The sequence below is a fragment of the Phaenicophaeus curvirostris genome, chromosome 1 (assembly GCF_032191515.1).
Source record: "Phaenicophaeus curvirostris isolate KB17595 chromosome 1, BPBGC_Pcur_1.0, whole genome shotgun sequence".
Classification (NCBI taxonomy): domain Eukaryota; kingdom Metazoa; phylum Chordata; class Aves; order Cuculiformes; family Cuculidae; genus Phaenicophaeus; species Phaenicophaeus curvirostris.
In genome coordinates, this window is record NC_091392.1 from 55,348,829 (window position 1) to 55,364,764 (window position 15,936).

The following is a 15,936-nucleotide window of genomic DNA, read 5'->3' on the forward strand; positions in this document are numbered from 1 at the left end:
AGTGTATGTACAGCTGTGCAGTACACTTTGCAGTTAGACTAGCAATGCCTCAGTTACAGCTCATGTCCACATCTGGTGGTCCCTGTGACCTCACTGTTCATCTGAATTAAAACTACAGCAATTTTTGAGATTAAGCCGTCTGGGACAACTTCAGAAGTCCAATCTTTTGCTAAACAACTTGAAGTATTTTCTTCCTAAATACTAACTCAAATGTTTACCACCTACGTAAATACTCCTAATGGTAGGGCTGCTAAGTACAACTGGAGGCTTTGCTTTCAGAGTGTAACTCAACAAGAGAGCATGGGGAGTCAGCGTGGAGGCTGAAGGAAGGACTGGACAGGAAGAAGACACAAAGATGTATATATGCAAGAAAGGAAACTTGGGGCTTTGGGGAGTTTCCAGGTTGAAATGCAGAAGACCTGTTTGAGTCATGCAACGTGTAGCAAAATTTTGACTCTCAGTGAAATAGCCTTTGTGGCCTATATGGAAATATAAGTGGATTCATTATAGGTGCCCCCAAGGACGCAGTAGGTGCATATGGTTCTGGCATATGCTGCCATAGAGCAGGAAAGCTGATGCTGCTGATACGTGAATGACTGGGGAGTGCACTGAGGTGTCCAACAAGCCTGTTGATCAGCATATGGGACTAGGCAATCCTGAGGCTCACTCTCACCAGGGGGTGGATTTGTGAAAAGATTCTACAATGTGCAGCTATTCCTTCAGGGTGTATGACTGTAGTTCACAGTAGTTACCTGTAAAGTTTGCTAAATCCAAACACTACCTTCTTCTTCCTTCCCTCCCAGCACCTCCTGTCCCCCACTCATGCACAAACTAGATTCAGTGATCCTATTTCAAATGTAGTGAGCACCCAATTATATATGTAAGAGCATTGTTCATTTGCACAACTCCATTTGATCCAAAGGTTAAAGCATTTAAAACAAAATCAAGAAAACACAGTGCTTACTGACTGAGGCAACTGGATTCCTCTGGAACAGTATGAAACACGGCTTAACAAAAAAACGGTGAGCAGTACAGCAGTGTCAATGAGATACTTTCTTCTCAACTTCTGGCAAAGAAGTAATTGCCCCAAAGAACTCATTGCATTATTCTCAGAGATGTGATTCAAAGGGTTTAGATGCTACGTCTCTGTCTTCACTGTTGCTATTAATTGGTTTTGAGACACATCCCCATTTTGTCGTTTCTAAAGGTGAAGGCTGTTCTGTGTTTTGTTAATGATGACAGCATTGCTGTGAAAAAGGATGGTCTAAAATATTTAACTTGAAGAACATGACAGATTAAATAACCTGTGGGGTCCTAATAATCATCAATCACAATGTAGGAGATGACAAGGTGAAATTTCTAAGATGACATTTTGTCACTTGGGGTAGTCACTTAAACTGACAAAAGCTATACATTCTGCTCTGCAGCTTCTTTCTCTAATTGGGCCAATTTTACTATCATGCTATTATCCAGCAGAGCAGAACTGGTGACAAACAAAGAGGCTTTTGTGATCTCAGTTGAATATTTTTCCATGAGCTCAAAAAAATATCTTTTTTTGCCAAAAAAGAATGAAAATTGTCCCTGTATTTTGTGACTGGCCAGAAGCCCAATGCTTATGTCTGTCTGTAAAAAGTCTAATCTATATTATTAGTTCCTGCTTGCTTATCATGGGATCTTGCAGAAAGGGCCACAAGTCAGGGGAACTATAATCACATTTGAGATTTTTCCTGTTGCATGTAGAAATAACTTTCCTCGGGATATGATGGAAAAAAAAAGTGCCATACTTCCATTCCCTCATTGTTCACAATTTTGGCAGTCTACTTTAGACTTATTTTCTACTACGTGCACACAATAACTCCCTTCAAGCATTTAACAACATGAAACTAAATTCTGTTAGTGCATGCTTCAGTGTAGTAATTGGGAAACTTAATTCCTTCTAGAAAAGTTTGAACTTTGGAAGAATGTTTATCATCAATGGGTACATGAAGAGTAGTGAGGAAGTGGTTCTAGAAATTGTTAATGTAGTGTGAAATCCTGAAACAACACAGCTCGTTAAATCTAAAAACATCTTATGTCTTAATATTCAGAATCTTTGGGCAAAAATATGTTTAATAACATACATTTGTTAACATGGAACAAAATTACATTGGAGTGCTTTGTGGAGTATATGTGGAGTGGACATATACCCACTTGACCTAAAATACTGCTGCTTCAGGGAAGTGTTAAGCTGTTCAAAGTATTGCTATTAAGAAACAGCAGTTTATTACAATAAGCATTGGTTTTATGCTCGATAGAAGTAGGAAAATGCCATTATTAATGCTTTCCATGTCTTGGACAAAGATTGCCTTTGTTTTCAGCCTCTGAATTAGATTGTTTATATTCACTGTTTTGGAGACACAGAAATTGGAAAACTGAAGGTAAATATTTCTCTCGATCCTTTAGCACATTTAAATCTCCAGGGTTCTGATGAAATGGTTGTGAGGAGTAGACAGTCACTATTACGTAAGGCACCAAAAACTGAAAGTCACACTACCAAAAATATTATGGTGATGTCTTTTTGGCTGGAGAGTTACACCTCTTTTCCCAGAATTTCACTCTACTCCATCTATACAAGTTACAGTTACCAGCTCCCGACTTCAGCAACAGCTGTTCTGTTAGCTAAGAGCTTTCACATCTCATTTCTAGGTACAATTCTGCCTTCCTAATTTCCAGGTCAAGTCTGCCTTTTTGTTATATTAATGCTTCTTTCCACACAAAGCATGCTCATCTCCAGCCTCTGCAGCTCACCCAGCCCCAGCTGAACTGAGTGTCCATGGAACCTCTGACCCACCTGAGCCACCAGTGCTGCTCCTCAGGACATGACTTCTGCTATACCATCAGTACAGAGTCCCATTGCTCCACGACCTTGAAGCCCATCAGCTCTGCATTTCTTGCTGTGTCCAGAACAACAGCTATAGCTCTCCTCCTTGTCAATGCCTTAAATCCTGCCATCCCCAAAACTTGTTCCTATCTCCTAGCCCATTTATCCTGCTCCTTCTCATATGTCCAGTCTGTATGTCACTCCTATTTATAAACCCCTATACCGGCCTATTGTAGCTTCATCTCACTTTCTTCAAAGTCTTCTTACCGTTCTTAAAGGTAGATTGAAAGTCTCAGAAGGATTATCTCTTCCTCTAAGGCTGGTGTTCTTTCATTCACTCTCAGGAGTGGAGAGATACCAGAATGCCCTGAGCAGGTCAGTTTTTCCTCCTAAACTCCTCCCCTTTCCTTGGGCTTCTTAGTGAAAAACTACAATAAACTATTGAAACCTGAAAGGAAGCATGCCCTACTTACAGCGTAAGATCTTATCTCATTAGAAAAACTCTGTTATTTGTAATAAAGCTTTGAGTTGGTAAATGCCACTTATTGCAAAAGAAGTGCACCAACATTCAAACTTATTAGTAGTAAATTAAATCAAAATCCTAATATGTGGCTAACAGCAAGAATGGGATGTAAAAAACTGCCTAAAGCAGGGCACAGATTTAAGTTCACCAAGGAGCTACTTGAAACCAAAGTTGGAATACTTTTCATAATCACAGATACACCATGGATCAGCACTGAAGGCCAGTAACAAGGATATGTACTTTGATGGTACAAGGCTTCAAAATGCATGATTAAGAATAGAAATATATTATGTAGAAGTCTGCACCTAGTAGCATACATTCCAGCAGAAAATTCTTCCAGGTGATGACAGGACTTAAAAAAGGTCTGAAATGGGAGTGGCACAAAGCAATATACTAATTATTTGGCAGTGCATAATATCTTTATTTAGAACAATAAAGTATATGTATATAATGTAAATTCCGAATTTGAACTGGTATAAAAAAGGATCAGGAAAAACATCTATCTTTAAGAGGACACTTATATACAGACACATCACATTTTATAAACTGTGTTGATTACTTTCAGTCAGAATGTAACTATGCAAGACTGTGTTGACATTTACATCAAAATAAATGAATTTGCCCACGATACAACCAGCAAAGTCTGTCTCTATCACTAGAGAGTCTGAAGTTTCCGCGTTCCATCAATTTGAGAACTTAATAGCAACATGCCACCATTACTGAAGATCTGCATTTAATAGTTGAATCAGATTTCTGAATTAAAGAATGTTGGATAATTCTTAAATGTAAATCTAACACAAAATATCTGTATTTTATCCATACAGTTAATTTTTCAATTTAATAGCTGTATTGTGTGCACTGAACAGTTCCAGCGTATTACAGAGAGCAACAGAGAAAACAGCTGGTAGAGATCAGAATCTAAAAGATGTGCAAATTGTACACATATTCCATTGTATAGCACATTTTATAAGCTTATTTATAAAATGACCTTGTGATGAAATAAGTACCATTAATTTATTCAAGTAAACACACATCTGAAGTAGCACATTGAGTTACTCAGTATAACACTATCTGCTTTTTATTCTCACAAGGCCACTATTAATTGCATGCAAAATTCAACTACGCCAAAGGAAACCTAAAAATGTTAGTTTCTCACAAAACCAGAGATATCTGAAAACAAAATTTGGTTAACTTTCATATAAAAAAAATGCAACACTCACTTTCCCTCAATTTCATTCTAAGAGAAAGGGCAATTTTTTTTGTGTGTGTGTTAATGCATATGTTGTTGTTTACCCAAAGCCAAGGACTGAAAAACTGATCACTTCAGAAGTGAAATAGCTTACGACTACAATAAGAGACTATTTCTGCCACCACTACTCCCACTGAGTAGTAACTTATTCTTCTATTTTCATTGCTTTATAATATGTAGCACAAGTCAGTTGTCTTTCAAAATTTCATTATAACTGAAGTAAGGGACTCCTCAGTGGGTGTACAAATTGGGCACGGAAATTTTCAGGTAATACCTCAATCACATTTCCAAATGCCATGCCACCCACTGTATCCACAGTGTCCTTCTGTCTTGCAAAACGATTGAGAGCACCCAATGTTTTGTTCAGATCTCCCGAAATAGGATGCAAACAAAACCAAGAAATCCATGAACTCCAATTACATTTCTGCCACTTCATGTGTTGTACGACTTTAGTTCATATTCGAAGAATAATGTTTGTGATGTGAAGTTGGAAGGTTTACACATGAATTTTCTCTCTTTTCTCATGCAGCCTTACATTTGCCTTGCTCCATGAAAGAGATTAAAGTATCTGACATTATTTGAAAGTGACCTAGCTACTACTTGAAGATGTTACTCTTGGAAGGTGTGAACATTTGGCAGAAGTCTATATGGGTTTAACGTATGTTTCAATTTACTACCGAGAATTTCTTTATCATAGAATCGTAGAATAACCAGGTTAGAAGAGACCCACTGGATCATCGAGTCCAACCATTCCTATCAAACATCAATCAGTAGACTTAAAAGCCTAAAATACAGTGAATTTTGAATATTAAAGTATAATTCGGGGCACATCAACATGCAATATAATTGTGTATTTGATTTTCTGGAAAAAAAAACGTTTAGAAACTAACACTCTCATGGACAAAGAACATTAATAAATAGAGGATTTGTTTTTAACTGACTTTGAGAAAAAAAACTATAAAACATCAAATCCATAAGCTTGGTTTGAGAACATATTGTATAGCAACATTAAGTATTTAAGGTTTCTGTAAAATGTGTATGGACAAAATTGCTTCAATTTATTATGGATACTCTTCTGCTCTAACAAAAACAATACATACTTATTCCCTGCACGACCAATAAGGTGCGGATTTCCCATCAGTTAGGTCGTTCTGATATTTATTTCAAGCTAAATCTTAAATAAGTTTGAAACACTAAGTCCAGGGGACTTTTGAGGAAGAACTACACAATTGCAAATGAGACTGAGCTGCAGATGGGGAATTCTGTTGTTGCAGAGCTAAAATTTGCAATGCACTTGTTTTTTAGAAGTGATGAGTAACCTTGTTTTTTTTCTTGTTAAGTGGTGAGTGCTCCACTCACAAAGGCCTAATTCTCACATTGAGCTTCTTTTGATCTACTCTAAGAGAAGTTCCCCAAAACTCTGCTAACTTTAATGGAACTATGGTAATTTACACCAGCTAAGAAGGCCTTGAGGACCCTCTTCTGACACCCAGAAAGTGCAAAAAGTATAAATAAAAATAATTCCACATGATCAAGTGCTTGTATTAGTGTATTCACAAAAAGTTTTGACATTGATCTCAGTAGGGTCAAAATTCCACGCAGAATGGCTACATGCACACATAAGCTCTGCCTTCAAACAGTAGGATTTTGAGGGTTTTTATTTTCAGTAAGTATGAAAGATGAGTTTTACCCATAATACACGCACACACACACGCACACACACACGTACGCGCATATATATATATTATATGTATGTCATACGTCATATTCTTTTTATGCATGTTTCTCATAAAATTCAGCAGATGATTAAAAATTAAGTAACAATATACTTTAAAGAGAACAACTTTATGCAAAACATTAAAAGGGTAGTGTTTGGTTTTTTTAAAAAAATTCCAAGTTACTTAAACTAAAACGCTTCCTGACCTGGGGAGTTTGATGACAGACAACAATTTGTCATCTGAAGTGAGCTACCTTTACCTTCTGAAGTACAAATCCCTAATACAGATAAATAATCCATACCCATTACCTGGAAAGAGCCAGGAATAAAAGATGCACAACTACATTTCCAATTTTTACCATGGTATTTTTAGGATTTACTTGAAAATGCATGTCTATATGTGAGTCCTGCACAAGTCCTGTAGATCACAGAACAGCAATAGATGCAAAGACACGTGGGAAATACAGCCTTTCTCTTTTGTTTTGAGAATTAACTTTTAAGAGTGTAGAGAGCCAGGATAACAAAGTCTACTAATCATTTAAAACACAATGCAAATACTAATTGCAGCTGATGTAAGTAAAAGATAAATACACTCTCAAGATCTTTCAGATTTTCTGTGTTATACTTTTAAAGACAAGGTAACAATGGCATGCATTTTCAGCATTCAAAACGCACTTCATGGATTTGTCTTTATTTCGATGTTTGAACGCGATTCAGACTCTTTCACTTCCATTTGCATGGCTGGAAACTTCACCAGTGTTCATATATCCAGCAGTTACTCTTAATGCTTCTAAGGTACCATGAGGTACTTTCACCTCCTGTGTAGTTTGCCTTCATCCAGTATTTGCTTCTCCTGAAGAGAGACCACCAACACTGATGAATTCTTGAGGCTTTCTTGAGTGGGCAACCAGCCACCTGGCACCCGGCAGAGACTACATGTTGCGTTACACGACCTTTGCCAGGCATAAACACAGCTCTTTATAAGTAAAAGACTGGAACACAAGTCGACGGCATGACTTTGTTTTCAAGTTTTATATACAATATTGAAGGGTATGTTATCTGTATCCATTTCTGCATTTTCTGTCAGTTTGGAGAGCCTCATCTGAAGACACAAGGGTAAGGCAGAGGACATAGAATTTAAATTAAGGATGTAAAGGTATTTATGACTTTCCATGATTACACACAGTTGTAGGCATTTGAAAGATGGTTACTGTTCAGGATGTGTACTTTGTTTGCCACAGTCAGCTGTAAGTATTAACATAATAAAAATCACAAAATGCCACACAAGGTAGATATTCACATAAGATACAGTCCTGCTAAGTGCACACTCTTCTTGTTGTTGTTCAATTCAGTGTTGGTTTCACAGTAACGAACACAAATTGTCCTCATTTCTGTATCATGTCTATGGAGTCATGGGCAGCAACAACAGATGCAGACTCAGTCTGTCACTCCAGAAGGAATACGAATGTGCTTAAAGCTGCTTCATTTATGAAGCAAACATGGAACTGTTACCTGCCTGAAGAGAGAAACAGAAATTATGATTTTGCTGATTAGATTTCCTCTCTGTATTACTTAACAGTAGAGCTTTTGACAGATGTATGACAACAAACATCCTTTGAAGTGATCTGGACAAGCCGATACCAAATTCAGATTACATCTTTGAAAAAAATCAAGTGACTTATCCAATGTAGCTCCCTTCTCAGTGAGCAAATGTTAGAACAAAGCAGTTAAGAAGACTGGAAATCTCTCATGTTGTAGCTAACTTGATCACAACAAACACCCTGGAATACACCTGAGAGTGACCACTACAAGACGAACTGCAAAACTTGCACTAGCTGTTACACTCTTAGGCTGCTCTTTCTACTCATGATATAAAACGAAGTACTTGGCACTTCTTGAACCTTCCAGACCCTTGCCAGGGTGCTGTGGGTTAAGTACAGCACAACTCCTGTTGTACCGGTGCACTGCTAGGTTGCACTGTCCTGCGGAGCGCTGCTGGGACTGAGAAAGCTCACTTGCATTTGCTGCTCACTCTTACATACTAAAGCAAGAATGATGGATCTGATAAAGCTACAAAGACTGCGAACTTTGCTGAGTAAACAGTAATTAATAGAAGCTCAGCACTAGTTGACATATGCTCCTGCACTTACCTGCTAGTTTAAGGATTATGTGTTTTAGGTCACACTGCTTTGAATCAGCTGAATGACAAAGGCTAAAGACTCCTCCATACCAGCTCTCATGCCAAAAGGAGATGCTGTAGACGTCCTTCATTTTGGAATTTAAGCATATTTTATTTTGCAATATTCATGTTAAAAGTCAAATGCTTATATTAATGATATATATAGGATTAGTTACATTTGCATCTAAATATCTTCAGTGCAAAGAGTTTAGGGATAACAAGTTTTATTTTATATTTTTTTCTCCAAAACGGACTCCAAATCCTTTATATTTCAGCAGATGGGAGCTATTAAGCAGATGGTAAGACTCTCAGCTGTAACAACTTACCAGTATATGAAAAGGTAACAGTGTTGAGGGAGAAAAAACAACAGCTACACTTGTAGATGCGCTTTTTCTTTTTGCTGCAACATACTGAAAAAGAAAGGTACTTTATTACTACAGTGATAGTTTCTATTTCAAGGAAATAGAACAGCAAGTTTTACCAGTTAGTTACAATAAAAACATGTACCTATAATAAAAGGGAACCAAGAGTATTAGAATTCAAATATTTCAAATCTCACAAGGAGGAGGGAGAAAAAAACATGAACGACACATTTAAGATTTCTGATGGAGAATGTAACCCATTTAAATTTTCTGTTTAGATCTTCTCCTGCATATAATTAATTGTTCTGTTTTCTCTTTTCCTCCTATAAAGTAATAGTTCATATTTCCTGTGAAATTAAAAGGAAGATGCATTTTCCATTTCAGAAGTTTTAATACCTGTGAGGATGAGATGAGGGTGAGGTTTTTTTTTAGCAGCTAACATACTTGGTGAATACAGTTTTCCATTTTATGTGCTGCAGGTGAAGGCAATTTGTTCCAATAATGCATTTTTCTAGAAAGTTCAAAAGCTGAAAATTTCAGCCTCTGTGACCAAAACCTTGCCTATTCCTGCTTTCAAAAGCAGGTAGCATCAGGCATTTCACGCAGCATGAGAAACCTACAGTATAAGATGTATCCTTCTACTCTCTGCATCAGACTTTTCCCTTATCCCTCATAGTTAAAATTTGATTAAATACCCTGAAATATGAGGTTAAATAATGCTCTCAGAACATTTTAGCATGAACTAACTGTCATTCTAAATTAAAATATCTGTAAGTCCTTTTCTGAATTTCACAGACTTCTTGCCCAAGTCATGACCAAGCAACTTGGAATGTCTTCAACTGTTATTTCTAAGGTACATTTGATTAACTGAGTTACACAGATTTTTTTTCTGCTTGAAAATCAGATAAGACAGTGTTTAAATATGAACAGAGTCATGAGTCATTCAGGACAACCTTATGAAGTTATTAGGACTGGAATGAGTTCTCACTACCTTTCTCTAAACAATAAGAAACCTGGAAAAAAAATAGATGTTTATATAAATGCCCTGGAGAATGTAAAAGAGTAAAAGAATATACAAAATATTAATGAAAAAGATATTTAAAAGTATTTAGAAGCACAGCAAGGAAGACACTGTTTTCTATTTATTTGCACTATATCAACCCAGCTTTCTACCACTCAGCAAATGAAAAAATTCACTTTTTACTGTTACTTCTCATATAATTCCCTCTTGGCAATCCTTTCTCACGGTGGGAGTAAGGACATAGAAAGTAAAGGTAATATCCCATTACTAGAATTTTGTATACATAAATCTCCACCGTATCAATTTTTCTATTTAAACTAGGAACTTCTTTAACAGACACACCTTAAGCACACATTTTGCCTCTACAGCAAGACTCTGTGTTTGGGTTTTTTGTGTTTTTCTTAGAGCTAGAGAGAAACCTTCAAGAAGCAGCTCTAAAAGATAAACTTACATTTGTATATATTTGTATATAAAGAGAAACAACATACCTTATCTCATTTTCCTCTTGACAGTTATGATATTGTGTAGTGTCACCACTTTCTGGTCTGGATTTGGGATGTGTTTTCTAGGAAGAAAATGCATTAAATATCAATATGCTAACTCTTTCTTTAACAACTCCCTTAATAATTTTGTTTCAGTTTGCTTCAAATTTTCAATATCAAAGTAATCTCGCAAAATATAGGCCAAATACTGTCAACTAACATACATCTGCTACTGGTATAATGTGACTATCAAAGCCTTTGTATTGTAGGCAGGGGCACAAGAGGCAAAAGCAGAAGAAACCTCTTCTCAAAATATAACACAGGAACTGGGAAATTGGTGAAATCCCATGTTTTCAATTTCCAAATAGATATCTATCACGTTGATAAGACAGAACTTGCACTTTGGTGGTAGAATTCAAGAATTTGCCATTAGTATGTCACACAGTTCAGTGAAGATCAAAAAAGATCTCTCTTGCTTTGAAATGGAGAATGGTTCTGCTCCTCCCACCTCCCCATATCTAAGAAATGTCATATCACTATATAAACAATTAAATGTAATATTTCTTACCTTCCAGTATATGGCTCCCAAAATAAAGCCAATAAGAACAGACAGCAATGATGTCAGAGCTATGCTGATCCCTTGCAGGCTGGAGCTGCTAATGAAGCCGAGTGCCTCTTCTGTAATTACAGATGTTCTCATTAGCGAAGACAGATTTATAGCAGAAAACTATCTTCAGGGCAAGGCTATTAGCAATAGCACTTTTATGTACCACATATATAACAGCATCTTAAACAACAGAACAGATACTTCAAAGTGCTGTGAACATGAGATGCACTTCATACAAAAATCACAGAAAATTTTTGACCACAAGGATGCTCGTCGCATTTCTGAAACAGCTGTGTTGAATAGTTTCAACATTAATTCCCTTTTAGTCATTTGTAGAACATTTTCTCCTTCCTGCATTTCAAAGTTTGGGGTTTATAACTTTTTAAAGGTCTTGATTTTATAATACAAAATAATTCTTTGGAAAATAATATATCCATCATTTTATGGATTTGCTTAAATTCCATAAGACACATCTCACTGATTGCAGATAGACATTTCACCTTGCAGTAATGAACAACCCACATGAGGCCTCTCGAGGGAGGCTAATTTAACAAAATAAGCCTGACTTCAATTCTGTCTGTCTGGAAGGGTCCCATTGACTTCAGTTAGATCAGACACTTGTATCTTGAAGCCTAGATGAGCATTATTTTGTTGTAACTATTTCTTGGTAGCTTTTTACATTTAATATGGAATATCTCCAGTCCTAGTCTTTTATGTACACAAGCAATTCCATTGCCCTCACAGGGAGCTGTACACTTGCTGAGACTAAAATGTGGCCCTCCAGTTATTTAATCAAGAGCAGTATGTGAAGTGTCCAACAGAGGCACCCTGGGATCCACCTTCCAAAATACGAAGTCAGCCACAGGAGACTGCTAGTTTAGACACTATCCACACAGTTTTAGTTCATTTCAAGACTTAGTGTCTGCAGCTTGAATGGTGGGTATGTTGTTCGACTACAGGAAAAGAACCAAACTGTAAGAACTGGAAAAGTCTAGGTGGTTAGATACAGAAATGAAAATGGATCAATAGCACTAGAAATTTATGTGACTCATACAAACAGCAAATATCTACATACATGTGGTATAATATGGAGTCAAGCAATGTGCATTTAGTACATTATTAAACAGCCTCTAAGAAAACACTTCAGTTTAGAAAGGAGCATTCTCATAATTAACTAGCAACACATTTTCAACCCACTGAGATTTTCTGGTTGTCATTTTGCAAGCTTTTACACAAATGTTCTTTTTTATCTCTGAAATTCAGCCGTGTTTTCTGGAGTTATAGTAGACAAGGAAAAACCAATTAAAAAAAAGGTTTGTACCTTATATACTACGTGTACCACTGTCTCTCATACACTGCTTACAAACTCTAGTTTCTGACTACAGAGGCTTGAATTTTACTTACATCCAGCAGACTCAGTACACTAAAGGAAACACTGGGCAAACAGAACCAATGCCATGAAAGAAATCTGCCTACAGAGAAGAAGGGAATCATAGCAAAGTTCTACAGAGGTGTACCACCAAATGAAAAAGTGAAGCTATCAATTAGTTTGCCTCTGTCTACGCGAACATTAAAATGAAATGCAGATATTAACTGGATGGGCACATCTTTTCTCATACTGACTGTCCCAGATTAGGCATAGAGGAGGTTTGCTCGCAGAACTCTGCTTCATGAAATCTGGACAAATTCAAGTGGCGTAGAGCAGGCCTGAACACTTAAAAAATTCTGTCATTACTTTATCTGAATTGTATTTTCAGCTTATTCTCAGCAGAATAAACCTATATTACTCTCGTGCTTTAGTCAAGAAAAATGCAACACTGATTTTGCCTAATACCATTAGCCATTCTTCCCAGTGAGAGGCCACTGTTATACAACTGAATTATGTAAATCCCAAGGGGACTGTCATGTTTTCTGGATTCTGCTCCGCAAACTTCGGAAAGAAAAGGGAAAGTGAAATAAAATCAAAGGAAAAACCCTCCAGGTCATACAGAGCATAATTTATTTGATAACATGTTATGGTAGAGTGTATAACCTCAAAAATCCTCTGCATACTCTGCAATGCTGGGCAGCATGTCATGGCAAGCATGCTCAATTTTTACATGAAATTCTGCAGAAATGTTCTATATGCAGGGCAATCAGCGATAGCCTAGGAACCTTATTTTTACCATTATTTTTTCACAAATTTTATAAAGTCTTAGACAACAGAAGAGCCCCCTTTTAATGAGCTACCTAAAAGTGGAAAAATCTGATTTCTGAAAAGAAATCTCCAGTGCAGATGCTTTCTTCAGTATCTATGGAAAACTGAAAGGAATTAATAATTAGATTTCTATGTGGGAACCTACAATCCAGGGACGGAGCCTAAATACAGTCAAATTGTAACATCCCCCCAGCCTACCTTTTAAAAATGGCAACAGATTTTTTTTCATAACTAGATGTGTGTGAATTAATTTGAAAGTTATAGGTTACATAACTACCTTAAAAAGCAAACAACAGATTATTCAATTTCACTTTTAAGTTCAGAAAAAAAGTCTGAAAGATCTGGAGTGAATGAAATAAATCATGGCAGGTTTCTTCACGTGCCTTTTATTTATAGTAACATCTATATCAGAACACGTTGGAGAATTTTCAGTCTGGGGAACATCCCAAGCACCTGTGTCCTAATGAAGAAAATGGAGATAAGGAAGGCAAACTGGTTGCCAACAGGTTTTTATTAGGGGTCTTTTCCTCTGTTAGAAATTTTAGAGCTCTATACATAAAAAATCCCACTCCCAGCACCCGTAAAGGCAGAATAGGAGAAGGAATAGGAGGAATAAGGTTTATCAGTAACTTTGTGAACTCCTTGGGCTATGCCAGAGCAACTGCTGGCTTTGCAGTTAGTGTATTACTCACTTAAAACAGACTCTATCCAGCAAGGTACAAAAGAGGAGTGGAAGCAGGCCAGCACCTCTCAGAGCTCTTACTCTGCACCTTCTGGAAGAAACCCTTAAGAAGTGAGCACATCTGATGCAGATTTATGTATAGTCTTCATGGACATTGGGATATTAAGCTGCGAAAAAAGTATATTTCCATCAAAAGCCACTTGGCTACACAGTTAAGTTATTGAGCTGCTCTCCACCTTGAGCCATGTGTGTAGGTTTAGCAACCAATTATGATTCAAAGCACTAGCTCAATTTTTTTGCCATATACTTCTCAAAGGAATTTTCAGTTTACCTCTGCTCAGCTCCAACACAATTACCTCAAGATCTTATCTATAAAAATGCAGAGCAGCTCTCACCTGCTCATTAGGGTTTTCCATTAACTATAAAGTTGGAACAAAGGAACAAAGACACAGAAGGCAACACCAACTGCATTAAGCCATAGGTTAACATTTTCAAATTGTTGTGCAATTACTGAATTAAACTATGGTATTCTTTACTTAATTATAAAAGGAGTCCTTCTTCCTAAAATGTTAGAGATCTTTGTGTTTACATGTTCTTTGAGCTGTTCATTACTGAATAATAAAGCTAAATTATTGTGAGGAAATTATAGGTAAAAATGGAAGAAAGCAAAACTGTACTTCCCATGAAAATTTAAATAACATGGCAGTAATTGAGTGAGAAGTGTTAGTAACAGCCAGTAAGCTGATGCTTTAATCAAAGCAACCTGAAACTCATCTGAGGAGGAGAAAAAAGACTAGTATTTACTATTTGGTTCAGCCAGTGAAAGAAGAGATCAGGACTCAAGACTTCTTATCCTAACACTTGTTCTTTACATAGGAAGCATCTTAGTCTGAATTCTCCATACTATATATGGTATAATGATACAAAGAAATATCAATGAGGCTGAGACTTGAATTGTTATTTGGAATTTATACGGGACTGCAGCCATGTAACACAAAGAAAAGAAAACAAATCAGCCTAAGAAAAAGTTGGAGGGGTTAGTGACAGTATCTGAGATTTTATGGGGGAAAAGATGGAGTGGGAACATGCCACAGATCTACATTCAATATTACAAGGATGAAAAGAGGACTATTGACATTCCAGAAAAAATTAGAATGTATAATTGTTCCATTTTACACTTAGCTAGGGTAAGACTCCTGGTGTAGATTTAGTCAAGGTCCTACTCTTATTATAGTATTTTAATTTTATTTTTGTGCAATAACTATGAAGTCATGAAATATGACTCAACAAATGTAGCAACAAAATGAAAAAAAACATACTTTGGCTAATTTGTATTATATACAATTTCTATGATTATTATTTCACAAATTATTTTATTAGATGATGCACTTCAGGTTTGTCTAAGTTGAACCTAGAATTAAGAGCAGATTGAGCAATCTAACTGCACAGACTTTATTAATAGATTCAAAATTTATTATTAATCTGAAGGAATTCTTTTGCAAACAGTGAATGCTACTAAATGGTCTAGAAATTAATTTTAAGTAGTTTAATTTAAAATGTTTAAAATAAAAGAGTGTAATATAAAAAAGAAATTGCAGTAGTTTGTGTCTAGAGATGCTTCTTTTCAGGTTTCTCCTCTTCTCCAAGTTTTTCCCTTTTTGAAATTTGAATCTAGTGGTGCTGTTCTGAAGCCAGCAGGTAAGGTCCCCTGTGCTGACGAGCCTTCACAGTAGAATAAGGGCTATTCATTGTTGTTCCTTCCCAGGCAGGAATTAACTAAAATCAGAAAATTTACTTAGCAATAAAGTCAAGACAGAACTAAAATTACTACTGAAGACTATTTTGGGGGAGTAAGATATAGGGGCCAATAAAGATGCCGCTCCTCCCTCCTCACAAAAAAAACTCCAAACAAATAACTCAAGTGTAACCAGTCAGCATCCAATGTCCAAGTTAATGTAATTTAATCTGATTACGAGTTCAAACTGTCCCCAGCCCCGAGACACGCAGTCCTCATGTCATTTCTACATAAGGGTGTTAACTGATATCCAATTTTCCAA

The 15,936-nt window shown here is 36.6% G+C and overlaps 1 protein-coding gene across 3 annotated transcripts in view; it reads right to left on the minus strand.

Moving 5' to 3' along the window:
* Positions 1-3,790: 3,790 nt before the first annotated feature.
* Positions 3,791-15,936, minus strand: part of KITLG (KIT ligand) — a 55,599-nt gene continuing 43,453 nt past the window's right edge. For all 3 annotated transcript variants that reach the window (XM_069858484.1, XM_069858475.1, XM_069858492.1), the window contains 4 exons: positions 10,962-11,071; positions 10,400-10,476; positions 8,855-8,938; positions 3,791-7,865 (listed from right to left, as the gene is read on the minus strand). In XM_069858484.1, coding sequence (XP_069714585.1) covers positions 8,899-8,938; positions 10,400-10,476; positions 10,962-11,071 — 227 coding nt within the window. In that variant the 3' untranslated portion in view covers positions 3,791-7,865; positions 8,855-8,898. The remainder of the gene's footprint in view (positions 7,866-8,854; positions 8,939-10,399; positions 10,477-10,961; positions 11,072-15,936) is intronic.